Source organism: Hypomesus nipponensis, chromosome 2 (genome assembly GCF_054491055.1).
Source record: "Hypomesus nipponensis isolate SF chromosome 2, ASM5449105v1, whole genome shotgun sequence".
Taxonomy (NCBI): domain Eukaryota; kingdom Metazoa; phylum Chordata; class Actinopteri; order Osmeriformes; family Osmeridae; genus Hypomesus; species Hypomesus nipponensis.
Window position 1 is genome coordinate 3,615,001 of NC_140362.1, and position 16,082 is coordinate 3,631,082.

Consider the following 16,082-nt stretch of genomic DNA (forward strand, 5'->3'; position numbering starts at 1 on the left):
AGAGAGAGAGAAAGAGAGAGTGACAGGGAGAGAAAGAGACAGAGAGATATAGAGACAGAGAGACAGAGAGAGAGAGATAGAGAGAGAGAGACAGAGAGACAGAGAGAGAGAGACAGAGAGAGAGACATAGAGACATAGAGACAGAGAGACAGAGAGAGAGAGAGAGAGAGACAGAGAGAGAGAGAGAGACAGCGAGAGAGACATAGAGACATAGAGACAGAGAGAGAGAGAGAGAGAGAGAGAGAGAGAGAGAGAGAGAGAGAGAGAGAGAGAGAGAGAGAGAGAGAGAGAGACAGAGAGAGAAAGAGACAGAGACAGAGACAGAGAGATATAGAGACAGAGAGACAGAGAGACAGAGAGAGAGAGAGAGAGAGAGAGAGAGAGAGAGAGAGATGTGATTGATTTTTTTACTATTATTATCATTATATAACCTAGTGTATGAGCGTGGGTATGTGTATGTGTGGGTATATACGTGTGTATATATGCGTGCGGGTGTGTATGCACGTGTGTATGCGTATGCATATGTATATATGTATGTGTATATATATGTGTATATATACATACGTGTGTGTATCTATTTATAAATATATATATAAGGCCATGATTGAATAATATTTCTGTAATCCTACCGTTGCTTTGGCAATATGAACAATTGTTGTTTTTCATGCCAATAAAGCCCTTTGAACTGAACTGAGAGAGAGAGAGAGAGAGAGAGAGAGAGAGAGAGAGAGAGAGAGAGAGAGAGAGAGAGAGAGAGAGAGAGAGAGAGAGAGAGAGAGAGAGAGAGAGAGAGAGAGAGAGAGAGAGAGAGAGAGAGAGAGAGAGAGAGAGAGAGAGAGAGAGAGAGAGAGAGAGAGAGAGAGAGAGAGAGAGAGAGAGAGAGAGAGAGAGAGAGAGAGAGAGAGAGAGAGAGAGAGAGAGAGAGAGAGAGAGAGAGAGAGAGAGAGAGAGAGAGAAATACGAGGGCAGAGGTAGTCCATAGATGGATCTGTCTGTTCGGTGCCCCTGAGGTTTGGAGGAGAAATGGCTTCTTCCCTCCGAAAGGTGCATTGTGCTCTGACTCGTGAACCCTGATCCAGCATTCAGGTCGTAAACAGCTCAAAGGCCTTAACAGCCCGAAAATACAGCCGGCAGAGAGTGGTGTTCCTCTGGGGACAGACCACCAGCGGACAGCAGAGAAACAGCAAGCTGGACGCCGCCTGTGGAGCTGAAAGCCAATCAATACGCCATCAGCAGCCAGGTAATAGTGAGGCGGCTACCGGGGACTGCCTGGGCCAGGACCGTGCTCCCCCCAGAAGTCAGGACGACCTGTCCTGCACAACATGATCCAAGCGTACGATTCCCATCACGAGGACTTCAGGCTGGCATGTCCAAAGTGGCTTAAAACCTCGCCGTTGTGTGTCATTTGCGTGGGTGTAAAGTATTCAAATGATTCCAGATGCGCGACCAGCTTATCCTCTTGCTGGGAAACATGAAGGTCAAAACTGAAGTCAAGATTATCTTGTTTGCTACGGATAAAAGGTTTGAGTTACGGAAAGATCCAGCCTTCATGCCATGTAGCCGCTTCAGTTTTCGGTGGACAGCTATGATACCCAGATGATGTCCCAGGTGGCACTCTGCTATGGTTTCAAACCACAACAACCTCACCTTCTCAACACCTCATCAAGACCTCTGCCCCAGAGAGCTGCTGTGGTTAGTCGGGAGATAAAGCTGGTGGGGTTTCCCTGGGGCGTTGACCGAGAGAGAGCTTCTATTACACCAACAACTAGCGTGACAACGGCTTGAGTCACACTCTGACCCCTGGGTCAGCCACCGAGCCAGGATTGGATGGGACCGGCAGAGATTGGGGTCAACTGAAACCCAGACCCTTGAGAGCCAGGCCGAGTGAGGGGGCCGGGGAGAGGGGAGACGAGGGGGAGAGTGGGCGATGCAGAGAGGTGGATGGGTGGAGTGGTGGGGAGGTGAAGAGGGGGAACGGTGGAGAGAAGGAGAGGTAAGGAGAAGGAGAGGTGGAGAGGAGGAGAGGTGGAGAGGAGGAACGATGGAGATGTGGAGAAAAGGGGAGGAGGGGAGGTGGAGAGAAGGGGAGGGGGGAGGAGGGAGGAGGAGAGTAGGAGAGATTGAGAGGTGGAGATTAGGAGAAGTGTAAAGGGGGAGAGGGGGCCAGGTCTTTCAGCCGGGGTTGATTGAGTTGGACCCTGTTCTGGCTGTCTCTGTGGGTCTGGCTTTAGGAAGCACACCACACGTAATCACCTGCTGGAGGCCTTGGTGCTGCTCCTTTCTGGTCCTGCGCGCCCCTGAAACCTGAGCTGGCACACAGTGCCACGGTTCATACAGGGGATTACATTAACATCCGCTGTTTTTCATCATTTCTCATTTTCTCTTTTCCAGACGGTCGGCTTTCTTAAAGAGTGTGTGTGCGCGGGGGTTGTGTGTGTGTGTGTCTGTGTGTGTGTCTGTGTGTGTGTCATGGTCTGATGACATGCTAAGTCACCATGGCTTTTGTGCTCGTTCTCAGAGAAAGGTGTTCAGCAGGAGAGTGAGCAGATAAAAGCCATTTTAGAGAAGATGTTCCAATAAACCTCACAGACTGATCACACTTTACGGAAGACAACAAATAAATACCTGGGGAGCTAAATTGAAGGTGCCATTAGTCTGTGCCAGACTAAAGCACTCAATGAGAGATTGATCGCCGGCTAATCTTTAATTGTCTCAGCCATTAGGACCGCAGGTAATAAAGAGGGAGACATTCAAAGCATTTGTTTCAATAAACAACCTTTCTGGGTTTAACTCAAGGCCACTTTCCCAATGAAACTTTCCCTAAGCATAGGGTTTAGTCTAATCAGTGCTCACTTCACTTTTAAGGGAAAAAATAGAAATGCTTGGTACTGGAAAAATTACAAGTCTGCCATTTGGTGATTTATGAGCGAAATAAAATGCACATTACGAGAACGTATTAAATAACGCTATAACACCGGACTTTCGAGGCGGCTGTAATACATACAAATCAAGAGACAATTTATTCGGTGGTATAAAACTCCAGCCTCCACCTCCCCTTTTTGTGGTCCAGAGAAGCCATTTAGGAGCCAAGGCCTTGCACTCAACACGAAACCCCCGCCAGCGATGAGAAGAGGCTTCTTAAATACTAGCAGACGAAAGGTCACCCAGCCGGGCGTTAATCTGCCCGGCAGGACAACGCGGGAGCAGATCACAGGGTTCAGACGGGGGAGACACTGGGGCTGGGGCTCCCTGGGGCTGGGGCTCCCTGGGGCTGGGGCTCCCTGGGGCTGGGGCTCCCTGGGGCTGGGGCCCGTTCTCAGATGACGTTCAGAAAGCAAAGAACATCCTCTCACGTGTCTGTCCGGCGGTACGTGGCGGAAGAGCGAACGGAGCCACGACGAGCAAGACGGAACGAAACAATTGTGGATTTCAAGGGGTGTGAGTTTATTCGATATCCTCAACCTCATTTCCTCATCCGTGTGCGCCTCATCTACTTATTAGAGAGCGGTGAGTCTGGCAGATTGATCGAGAGGGACGACAAGGAGACGGGTGATGGGTTAGGCGGGTGTGAGTAGATGGAGGAGCCGACCAAAGACAGAGGACGGCAGAGAAACCGGGGGCGTTAGGGAGTCTTCCGTAAACCCTCCGTCTCTTTCCGAGGCGAGCCATGGAGTCAGCCCTTCACAGGGCTGCGGGGGATGACAGCTTGGGGTGTTCCCTTCCGAGAAGCCCAAGAAAAGAGGAACGAATGAGAGGGAGAAAAACATGGCGATGGGTGAAGACGGGCGACCAAACACAAGACGCGCCGCGAGCTAAAGACGAGAGAGGGAAAACGGTGAGAATAGCACACCAGGAGAGAAAGGAGGAGAGACTGAAAGAGCAGATCCCCAGTCCTGACTGGCAGACGAGGAGGAGCAGATAACATCTTTAATATTTGATGACAAGGGGCCCAGCTATCTCAGACACCTCTCCCAATAAGAGGGAGAAATATAGGGCTGAGCACATCCCCGAGTCGGGGGAGATCTCAAATCAAATATTTTCGGACTCAAGGTGATCTCTTCTCGGTTCTCCTCAGAACCTCTGCTCACCCTCCCCCGATGCCGGGCGGTTCTGCCGTGGGAGAGAGGGAGACGCGATTTGTCACCACGGTGACGTTAATATGGAAGGTAATCTTGTCACATAACAACATAACAACAACAATAACAAGTCTGTTTTCCTGCATGCTAACCAGCTATTTAAACAACAACATAAACAACAAACTAAATAGAGGGGGGGGGGGGAAGGATTCTGAAGCTTGAACAAGTAAAAGGTGGGAAACATCACAGTGCATATCGCTAGACTGGCAAATGATAAGATGGATGCGGGTTTTCAACAAATTAATCCTCTTTGCGTCGGTGATTAACAGAGACAAGCTCAGACGGACTGTTTTTTAATTACATTCCACAGTTCAGACCCTGTTTTATGTTGCAGACATAAATATTGGGAGCGCCGGTTTTAAACCTTCTCTATCCATGCGCGGAATCAAACAACCTTGACAGTGTATAATTGTAATGAGGTTGAAGGGATTTAATTCTAGCCATACATTACAAAGCCTGCATGGATGGCTCTCATACTGTACCGTGGCCTAATTTTCAGTCTCTCATGGATGGTTGCATTGTGGTGCACAGTCACACCATCAAACCTAACACTCTCTCGACACATGCTTTGCCAAAAAAGTCATTTCCACACTACTTTTGAAGTTGCAATTGACTACAATTGAAGTTGTTTACAACAGAGCCACAAACACTACCCTCTTCTTGGCATTAACAACAGTTAATGACAGTCTTTTGCTCCAAACCGATTGGCTGCGCAGTCGCTGAGGGGAGGCGTATTGAGGACATCCTTCAACCAATCAGACACCGGTTGTTCCGTTGAATAATAACGGAAAACCGTACGCGTGGCAGAGAATCTTCTGGAATCCCAATGTGAGGAGGCTCCACGTGCCGTTCCTGGGTTGTGATCAAAGCACCGAGTGTCACCGTGGTGATGGAGTCTTTGGGCGATGAGATTTAAATGGTATGCAAAGACCTCCATGTGTTATCGCGGAGAGGTTATTTACTACATTGTATATGTGGCACAGAAGAAGCAGCGTGATATTTTTTTCCATCTCTGCTTCAAAGGCTAGACCTCAGTCTGAGGGGCCACAGAGAAAATCTGCCTGCCTATCCTTTCAAATCCAACGAGATACCATTAAGCTTGCTGCAGGGCTCCCGTAAGCAAAAGCCCTTTAATATTTCAAGTCACACGGGTTGCAGTGAACATACTTTTGAGCTAAAAGCCCCTGGTGGATAACAAGACATTCCCTCAGAGGCATATCGGATCTGGCTCAAACTCTGTTTGACTCCCTCCAGCTTAGCTTTTCCCTCACTTGTTTATCTAAAACACTGAATTTTATATATATATATATATATATATATGTATATATATTTCATTGTATCCAGAACCATTGCTAACGACGACCATTGCTGTCGCCTACACCCATACATCGAAACAGGTCCTGCCTAACTACAACCAACCCCCACCCCTCCGGAGGGTGTGCCGGAAAGCGCCGGTAAGTTGCGAGTCACAGCCTCCTCATTCACGGGGATGGGAGCTTGAAAAGGCTGCTGGGGGGATTAGCAGTGTAAGCCGTGTTGGAGGAGTGACTTGGTGGGAGCTGTTTGCTCTGTCTCTTGCAGTCTTTGTGAGGTAGAAAACATTAGCATAAGGTCACTCCTCTGTGCACTGAGGTGGGTGGGCGGAGGGATACGCGGGAGAGGCAGAAAATAGACCCCCCCGCCAACGAAGGGACGGAAGCACAGAAAAAGTGAAGGCACGTCGGCGTCGCTCCGACGTGGTTTGGACACTCGGCTCAAAACCCTGCCGAGTCGTTCCGCGTCTGCCCGCGCGCAACAAGACTGGCGCTCGCGCATTCAGCCGGTTCAAAGAGAGCGCTCGACAGGCCCCGCCGCTAAAGCCTGGTGTTGCCTTTCATCTCATCTGCCCTCGCTGGCCCGTCCTGAGTCATCCACTCTGCCTCACCTGTCCATGATCGTCTCCTCTCTGACGGAAGCCTACCCCTCGCAGGCCTGACAGGCCAGACCGCTCTACCAGGCAGCTGTGAGGCTTCCTAGACGCCAATAAAGTTAGACGCCAACCGTCCTTAGACAGGAGCGAGGAGACGAGGGGGGGGGATGCTCAACCAAGACAGAGAACTTTTTCGGCTCCTGACGGACGACCGGAGGAGAAGGAGGGAAAAAAAAGGAGAGTGAAAAGTAAACAGGCAGGAGGGACGTGGCAAAAAAAGAACAGGGTGGGAGAAATGAGGCCCGAGAAGTGTCATTCTGGCGGTTACTCAAACTCCTTGTGCAGAGGGAACCTGCCATGGCCACATTACTGGCTGTTAAAGTGACTTGATGAATCGTTCTCCCCCCCGAGAGCCCCGCTGGTGGTCATGTGGGCAGAGAGGGCGATGTGATTGGCAGCGGCATTGATCAGGCAAGCTCGTAATCCTCTCATGTACTGATATATTTACTGAGATGGCTCCCAGCGCAAATATAAAGTTGAGGGAAAGAGCAGGCTCGTCAGCGCTTTGCGTTCGTCAGCCATTATCGAGGTCATTTTCCCCTGGCCCACGGCCCACACGCTAGACAACTGCGCCCGCTTTTGTGTGTGTATGTTTGCGTGTGTGCTTTTGAGCCATGTCTGCGTGTGTGTGCGTGTGTGTTTAGTGTGTGTGTTAAGTGTGTCACCGTCAGGCTTAAATACCTCTTATTGTCAAGAATTGTGCATCTGGCTGAACAGTGTCATCCTACCTCAGAGTGCTGTTTGTACAAAGCAGGCCTATTATTTACACATGAAGGTCACATCCAGCAAGGCCACGTGGAAGTTAATTACGCCGGAGCGATTGACAGTTCTCGGTAAAAACGCACACTACTCAACTTAATTGCTTTTTGACAGCTCCGCAGAGTTTGCAGAAAACAGAAATGGGATTTATGGACGGGGACCGAGCAATGGCCGATCGCTCGAGCCATCCGAGGCAAGATGGTAGGCACCTGGTCACCCACGCCGCTGCCAGTCAACTGGGCTCAGAGTCGGGGGCGGGCGAGTCGGCATGGGGGGGAGGGGCATACAAGGCGTGGGGGATGGGGCGGAGGGGGTGGGGCGGAGGGGGTGGGGCGGAGGGGGTGGGGCGGAGGGGGTGGGGGACGACGACACCACAGTCATGCTGGTGTCCATAACCGACCGGGGGCTGGGCCAGTCTGCATGACAGCCGTGCATGCGTGAGCAGACCCTGTGGCACTAACCTAGTCTACATTCATCTGGGAATCAATGATAATTAAACTGAGAGAGATTGACATGTAATTAACAAAGAGGTCACCTTGAGGCACAATGTGTGTGTGGGTAACACACTGCTGGCTCATCAGATCTGCTGCTGTACGGCGTGGTGTCGTTCTGTCGCACGCAGCTACGCCCCCTCAGATATGTTTCCAAACCAGGGACCTACCGTGCCCCAGGTGGCAATGATATCAATAAAGTTGAACAACTATTTAACAGTACTGCAGTCGCCTAACGTATCCTGGGTAAACAGGGAGATGCTGGAACACATCCCTATGGTGGTAACTCATTTTTTTATTAAAAAAAATTATAATATTCATAATACTATGGTGTTAAAGTCCCGTAGTGGCTTGTCCATGGGTAAACAAAGAGATGCTGGAAGATATAATTATGATAGAGCGTTTTAAATAAAATAATGACACTAATAACAAACAGGAGTTACAGTAGAGCAGAAGCCAGTACTATGGATGTGTGGGAATATGCTGGGAAATAAGCATATATATGATCATATTATAATATATTATTTATATAATAATAAATATGATAGAGCATTTTAAAGAAACTAATAATAATATTTAGTTGTTAGAGTACTGCCGTGGTTGGTTCCATGGGTGTATGGGAATATGGTGGTAGGTATCATAGTGGAACATTTCAAAAAAAAATTATAACAATAATAATATTGAGGTGTTACACCACTGCAGTGTTCAGTTCTGTAGCTTTATAGGGACGTGGTGGCTAGATCAATATAATAGATCATTTCAAACTAATAATAATAACAATGATACTGAGGTGTTCCCCGCAGTGGTCCCTTCCCTGGGCGTATGGTGGGCAGACATCAACGTACGGTTTCACATTTTCCTCGGAATAAAATAAGAACCGGAATAAAGTGTTGCGGTGCGGTTGTGCTGAGGTCCATACCTGGTACTCACTGGGCCAGAAGGTGCTGACCGCCAGCTCCACCTGGTGCCACTGCCGGCCGTGGGAGCCGGAGACGTTCCAGACGGGGCTCCCCGGCGGGCCGCCGTTCACCCTCACGTAGGCGCGCAGGGCCCCCGGACTGTGGCCGTCGCGGCTGTACAGGAAGTAGCTGAACTGGACGCAGTGCGTGTCGTTCTCGCTCAGCGTCTGCAGCAGGAACTGGGCGCGGTGGCCCGCGGCATGCTGGGAAGAGTTCACCAGCATGTAGGACCCTGGAGGAAGCAGAGGGGAGAGGTGGAGAGGTTAGGCCACGGTCGGGGAGGATGCGGGCCATCCATGTCGTCTTCCAAAAAGAAACTGCGGAGAGCGACGGCGAATGACGGCGCGCGTGGTACCAAGAAATGGCCAAAAAGTCGACTTTTCAAAGCCACGTGAAGTCACAGTGTTTGACGCATGCTTTATGCACTCCAGTTCTGCTGGAACAGAATCAAAAGATCACAGTGAAAGCTCTTCTGAGAATCATTGTTGGCATGATTAAATAGCCAGCAGAGAGAGATTCTGGACCCTTCAAAGGCTGTGTGCTGTGTGTGGCTCTGACATTCGCACTAAGACAACAGTTCACAGTTGGAAAACCTCTCCCTCTGGCAAACCTCTCTTAGAGTAGAAAAAGAAGGAGAGAGAGAGAGAGAGAGAGGAGGAGGGGCAGAGAGATACAGAATTCATGCTGTCAGACAAACAGAAAGACAGAGACAGAAAGAGACAGAGAGAGAGACAGAGAGAGAGAGAGAGAGAGAGAGAGAGAGAGAGAGAGAGAGAGCAGGAGAGAGAGCAGGAGAGAGAGAGAGCAGGAGAGAGAGCAGGAGAGAGAGAGCAGGAGAGAGAGAGAGGAGGAGGGGCAGAGAGATACAGAATTCATGCTGTCAGACAAACAGAAAGACAGAGACAGAAAGAGACAGAGAGAGAGAGAGAGAGAGAGCAGGAGAGAGAGCAGGAGAGAGAGAGCAGGAGAGAGAGAGCAGGAGAGAGAGAGAGAGAGCAGGAGAAGGAGAGAGTAGGAGAGAGAGAGCAGGAGAGAGAGAGAGAGAGCAGGAGAAGGAGAGAGTAGGAGAGAGAAACCAGGAGAAGGAGAGAGTAGGAGAGAGAGAGCAGGAGAGAGAGAGAGTAGGAGAGAGAGAGCAGGAGAAGGAGAGAGTAGGAGAGAGAGGAATACACAGAAAGAGAGGGATGTGAAGACCACAGCTCCTCAGCAAGTCTCCAATAATACAAAGGTTATCCAGTTCTCGACACAGAGAATAGGAAATGCTAACCTTCAGGCAAAGACAGCTGCAGTGTTCCAGAAAATACAGCTGCGCGCATAAAGAACCTTCATGCCCTGACGCAAACAAATGCACCCCACTCTCACAGCAGAACCCCAGAGGGGGGATCTAGTATGTACCCCCAGCAAGGTGAACTCCTGCATTCCCACATTGACGAGAATCGCGCCTTTGTCTCGCGAGGTCTTTGTTTTCCTGCCTGTCGAGGGTGGACTGGATAAGAAGTCAGACAGCCTAACGCAGCCTTGATACCAGGATCTCCAGACAACTGTGTTCACTGCTGAGGCTCCGAACTGAATGTGACCGTGAATCATCCGTCAGAGGGACTGGAAAAGGTCCCTCGACCACGGACGGGAGCGTACGGAGATGAGTGTGAGATATCTAAGGAGACAGGCGGGCACGCAAGCTGCAGAGAGGGCCGCACGAAAAGCCTGGCGGAGTTATCCAGGCCTCTTTCCCCAGCCTGAGGAAAACACAGCACGACGTCGAGCGGCGACTCGCCAACGCCACCAGCTCACAACATGCGACGGGACTTCCCAACATGCCTACTTGTAATTCCTCTCGAGGGGCGAGAGGAGCGCGCGTGTTTGTGGGTGGTGTGCGTGTGTGCGCGGGTGTGGTGTGTGTGTGTGTGCGCGTTGCATGCGTGTGTTTGTGTGCGTGCTTGTGCGCGCGTTGCATGTTCGTGTGTGTCGGTGGTGTGTGTGTGGTATGTGTGTGTGTGTGGTATGTGTGTGTGTGTGGTATGTGTGTGTGTGTGTGTCGGTGGTGTGTGTGTGGTATGTGTCTGTGTGTGTCGGTGGTGTGTGTGTGGTATGTGTCTGTGTGTGTCTGTGTGTGTGGGAGGGGTGGCCCCTTCACTTTCTGCTCCTGACTGACATCCCCTGTAATGAGGAGTGACACATCTGCCCCCCCCCCCCCCCCCGGGTTAGACAGATGTGGGGGAGGGGGGCCCATGGTATCCCTGGCCTGGGGTCCACACTGGCAGGGGGGGGCCAGGGGGGGCCAGGGGGGCCAGGGGGGGCCAGGGGGCCCCCAGGGCTCCTGAGTCGTGCGTTCTCTCCTGGGGTGGAGCTCTCGGCACTCTCGAGGCGCACAGCTTAATGAGATCTCTCAGAGCGGATTCTCCTACCAGAAGGAGTGCTTGTGTGGCGTGTGTGTGTGCGTGTGTGTGTGTGTGTGTGTGTGTGTGGGAGTAGGGTGACCCTCTTTGTTGTGTATTAGCTAAGAACCCATGTTTCCGTTGACCCGATTGAACCGAATGACGAAACACACAACTCTGTGTTCATTAGTGTCGCTCTTCCTTCCGTTTGGGATTCAGCATGATCTGGGGCATCCGATCATATTCGCAAGCAAAATGTAGGCAAACGTGCACTTCATTTTTATGTATTTATGTCAAAAAATATACATAATATACATGAAGTATTTCCTGGCATGTGGTAGCAAACACTGGAGGCACATTGGCATTCAGTCGGCATAAAATGTTGTAGGCGTTTGCGCAGCTCTGGACCCACCAAAACCTTCAATTTGTATTGTTAACATGTGGCTCACATAAGGTGCCCTTCGTTGTGTAACAGGAGTGGTTGGAAGCCTCCCTCTCACTGGAGCACATCCTCTTGGGAACTTCGCCGCTTCCGAACCGTGCCCTCTGCAACAGAGGTGGGGTATTTCTGGCGGGCGGGCAAGGCAGAGGAGCAGGGTCCAGTGGGTCTGTCCACCATGGCGCTCCGCCCGAGCACCCTGCATGATGCCCATCAGGACGAGCGGGAGAGGGGAGAGCGAAGAGCCACGACGGCGACACGAGAGAGGCAGGAAGTGAGCGAACGGCGGGGGCGCCATGCGAGGGAGGGAGGGGTGGGGAGGGGGGAGGGAGGGGGGGGGGAGGGGTGGGGGGGGAGGGAGGGAGGGAGGGAGGGAGGGAGGGAGGGAGGGAGGGAGGGAGGGAGGGAGGGAGGGAGGGAGGGAAGGAGGGAAGGAGGGAGGGAGGGAGGGAGGGAGGGAGGGAGGGAGGGAGGGAGGGAGGGAGGGAGGGAGGGAGGGAGGGAGGGAGGGAGGGAGGGAGGGAGGGAGGGAGGGAGGGAGGGAGGGAGGGAGGGAGGGAGGGAAGGAGGGAAGGAGGGAAGGAGGGAAGGAGGGAAGGAGGGAAGGAGGGAAGGCGAGACTCTCGGGTCAGACGCGGCCGTGTCAGGACTTTACAACATTGCTGTTAACTGCTGTCGTTGTTGTGGTTGCCGTCGACGTTGTGAATCGTTCAGAGCCACTGACGAAGTGCTGACCTGTGTTAACGACCTTGTCTTGGCCCCCAAGGCCCGACGGTAAAATGATCTTCGAGCTAGCTAGCACGCCGAGACGAAGCTTTAATACGCCGTAACCTTCAGCCCTATCCATTTATCTCTGACTCCAGCTCTATTCATCCTGAACAACCGCTTCTTCAGAGGATGGAGAAGCACGGGAGCTTAAAATGGATGCTGTCTTTTTTGTTCTGCTCCCCCCCCCGACTACTCATTACAGAGAGATAGAGGTCAGCGTGACATTCCCAGGTTAGCCTTTAAACACACCGAACACTCGCTCGTGCCCTCTTCGTGAGAGCAGAGTGGAGCTCCTCTGTAAAAGACCACCACAGTCGGAGACGTCAGACTTCATCTCTATCAGCTGTCTGGCTATGAACTTGAATAACATACAATTGGGACTAGTCTATTCATGCCATGTTTGACAACATTCCAGTGGTTTGAAAACACAGGTTTATATACTGTATATTTTTTTTAATATCTTTTACTCATGTGCTGCTCCAAGTCAACATTTCCAACGTGTCTCATTAACATGTTTTACAATGATACATGATGTATCCAGTGTAAAACTGTGAGTACACATGTATAGTATTTGACTTTTCTTAGCTGGCTGATACAACATGACAGGTCGTGTACTCTGTAGGCTGAAAGCCATTCTGCCTTGTCAGTTCATTGGTCAAACATTGACTTTTGACAAACCAACCGTTCTCATGAATGCCTGTTCTGTGAAAACGATAAACGTGTGGTTGCGACACGCAGAAAATTAACTTTTACTAATGTAAAAGGTTTTTGATAGGCATCGAGAGTTTCCTCAATAAAACGTTGCGATAGATTTTATCCATCTCCTCAGCAATCTCTGTTATTAACGTCAAATTGTCAGATGAATAATTCATGTTCCGTCTATCAAAGGTTATACATATTCATCAGACTCTGAAATAAGGACTCAATACTGCAGTCACCATCATTTAGCCGTAAAACTTTTTAGGGTTAGAAAGGAAGATTATACACTATTACACAATGTTATTCATTACCATTTGACAGGCTGGTTTGTGGGAAAACTGTTGCAATCTTGCACGTTTTTTCCTCCCTGTCAACACTAGTTAATGGCCCATGAGTCAGGTTCCGCCCCACTCCCTAGGACCTAGGTCATGTCTTGGTTCTTTCTGTGTGTGTACTTACCTCTCCTCTCATTTCAGTGTCTCCTACCCTGCCTGTGATTGACCTCCCCAGCCCTGATTGACAGCACCTGTTTTCAATCGAGCCCCAGTGTATTTAGCCCTTGTGTTTCTATCTCTCGTTGCTAGTTTGTCTTTGTACCTCGTGTCATTCCCTGCCTAGTCTTCTGAATCCAATACAACCTTTTTTGGGTGAATATTCTGAGTCGTGCTTTTGAGTCCACCACCTATCGCCATTACACCGTGTCTTTGTTCTAACGAACCACTGCGAATAACCTACTGTACAGCATGACAAAGAGGCAACACAATTACTTTCCATATTACTGGTGTTAGTGCAATACAGTGTCTCACCTCATGTTTTAAATATAGGTCCATGCAGAGCTGGGTTGACCCATTATTTCATGTCTGAACCAGGGGCGTAGCCAGAAAAATATTTTTGGGTAGGCCAAGAAAAATACGGATAGGCATCTTTTTTTTTAAACTCATTAATATAATAATTTTTCGGAGATACTTTCGTTTTTGCGTGGCTACGCCCCTGGTCTGAACTAAATTGTTTGCCTCCTATGCACCGAGACAAACAATTATTGTTTTTATGTGGTCCTTATCAAAGACATAGCAACACTGTACACAATACATCATGTACATCAGAAATGACTAATAAATCTGACATCTCTTACAGTCAGACCTAAACATTAAAATATAACAAAACCCCCCATCATCGACGCCTTCTCCGCACACACACACGAAAACAGTATAATATTATGATGACCTTTCATGAATTACGCTTCAAAGGCTTGTGAAATCTGATAAAGCCACATCCATCCCCTGCCACCTCTTCCAAGGACGCAGAAACATCCATAACAAGATTAGAACTGATGCAGCACATCATAATTCCTCTGGAGTGCTGCAGATCCAAACCCTGGTCACAAGCTGCAGGAGATGCTATCTGGGGCCTGCCACAGGGAGGGAGGGATGGAGGGAGGGAGGGAGGGAGGGAGGGAGGGAGGGAGGGAGGGAGGGAGGGAGGGAGGGAGGGAGGGAGGGAGGGAGGGAGGGAGGGAGGGAGGGAGGGAGGGAGGGAGGGAGGGAGGGAGGGAGGGAGGGAGGGAGGGAGGGAGGGAGGGAGGGAGGGAGGGAGGGAGGGAGGCCGATAGAGACACAGAAGTCGAGAGAGAGAGTGGAGAGTTACAGAGACGACCCCGCCAATAAGAAGGAATAAATAACGAACAGAACAAGTGTCACCACAAAGCCGAGAGCCGGATGGTGCTTCAAAAAACCTGGAACTAAAGCCAGCGCCGACAGGACAGCCAGACTTACCACCAACGGGCAGAGCAGAGAACGAGCAGAGACCAGCCGAGCAAAGGCACACACCACAAGCACATCTTCCTCGGCCTTCCCCTCCATTTAAACTCCCCCTCTCCTCCCCTCACGACCTTCTCGACTTTGTTCCTCTCCGACTACAAAGCAGGAGACGGCGGGCTATCACCGCGGAATAAGGAACTGGAGGGCAAATCGGAGTTCGGAATACATTTGGATCAATAGGAGCTCTTCTCTCGCAGCCTCTAAAAGGGACTCCTGGCTCAGGCTGTGCTGTTTCCTCCTAATAGTTCGGCTCAGGCTCTCGTGGCACTCTGGCCTTGATGCTCTTCCCTCGCTCCCAGCCGGAGCGGTCGTCTCCTCCCTCTTCGCCAGAAGGTCACCAGGGACTCAGTCCCTGTCTCGGAGGACGCTCGCTAGCGCCGTCTCGATTTGTCTGCCAGTCTTTGTCCACTATAACCTTCAGCCTCTCCATGGCGAGGAGAGGACGGGGACAGGAGAGGAGAGAAGGGGAGAGGAGAGAGGAGAGGATAGAGAGGAGAGGAGAGAAGGGGAGAGGAGAGAAGGGAAAAGGAGAGGAGAGGAGAGAAGGGGAGAGGAGAGGAGATGAAGGGAAAAGGAGAGGCAAGAGAGGAGAGAAGGGGAGAGGAGAGGAGATGAAGGAAGTGGAAAGGAGAGGAGAGGAGAGAAGGGGAGAGGAGAGGAGAGAGGAGAGAAGGGGAGAGGAGAGGAGAGGAGAGGAGAGGAGAGAGAGGAGAGGAGAGGAGAGGAGAGGAGAGGAGAGGAGAGGAGAGGAGAGGAGAGGAGAGGAGAGGAGAGGAGAGGAGAGGAGAGGAGAGGAGAGAGAGGATAGGATAGGATTGGAGAGGAGAGGAGAGGAGAGGAGAGGAGAGGACAGGAGAGGAGTGGAGAGGAGAGGAGTGGAGAGGAGAGGAGAGAAGGGGAGAGGAGAGGAGAGAAGAAGAGAGAGAGGAGAGGAGAGAAGAGAAGGGGAAAGGAGAGGCAATAGAGGAGAGAAGGGGAGAGGAGAGGAGAGGAGAGGAGAGGAGAGGAGAGGAGAGGAGAGGAGAGGAGAGGAGAGGAGAGAGAGGAGAGGAGAGGAGAGGAGAGGAGAGGAGAGGAGAGGAGAGGAGAGGAGAGGAGAGGAGAGGAGAGGAGAGGAGAGGAGAGGAGAGGAGAGGAGAGAGAGGATAGGATAGGATTGGAGAGGAGAGGAGAGGAGAGGAGAGGAGAGGAGAGGAGAGGAGAGGAGAGGAGAGGAGAGGAGAGGAGAGGACAGGACAGGACAGGAGAGGAGTGGAGAGGAGAGGAGTGGAGAGGAGAGGAGAGAAGGGGAGAGGAGAGGAGAGAAGAAGAGAGAGAGGAGAGGAGAGAAGAGAAGGGGAAAGGAGAGGCAATAGAGGAGAGAAGGGGAGAGGAGAGGAGAGGAGAGGAGAGGAGAGGAGAGGAGAGAAGAAGAGAGAGAGGAGAGGAGAGAAGAGAAGGGAAAAGGAGAGGCAATAGAGGAGAGAAGGGGAGAGGAGAGCAGAGCAGAGTATTGGAGAGCAGAGCATTGGAGAGGAGGCTCTTGTTATTGGCCAAGAAGGCAAAATATTCCCTTTACTGCATGTGTTTGTGCTGTATTTGTGCATACCCTCCCTCCCCCACCCCCGGTCAGCACTCCAGCTTTTCTCTATTCCTTCCAGAAGGAGGACGGGCCGAGGCTGTGAGGTTCA

General features: G+C 51.1%; 1 protein-coding gene across 2 annotated transcripts in view; it reads right to left on the minus strand.

Moving 5' to 3' along the window:
* ptprub (protein tyrosine phosphatase receptor type Ub) overlaps positions 1 to 16,082 on the minus strand; it is a 148,999-nt gene that overhangs the window by 66,049 nt on the left and 66,868 nt on the right. For both annotated transcript variants that reach the window (XM_084702325.1, XM_084702324.1), the window contains exon 3: positions 8,275 to 8,546. In XM_084702325.1, coding sequence (XP_084558451.1) covers positions 8,275 to 8,546 — 272 coding nt within the window. The remainder of the gene's footprint in view (positions 1 to 8,274; positions 8,547 to 16,082) is intronic.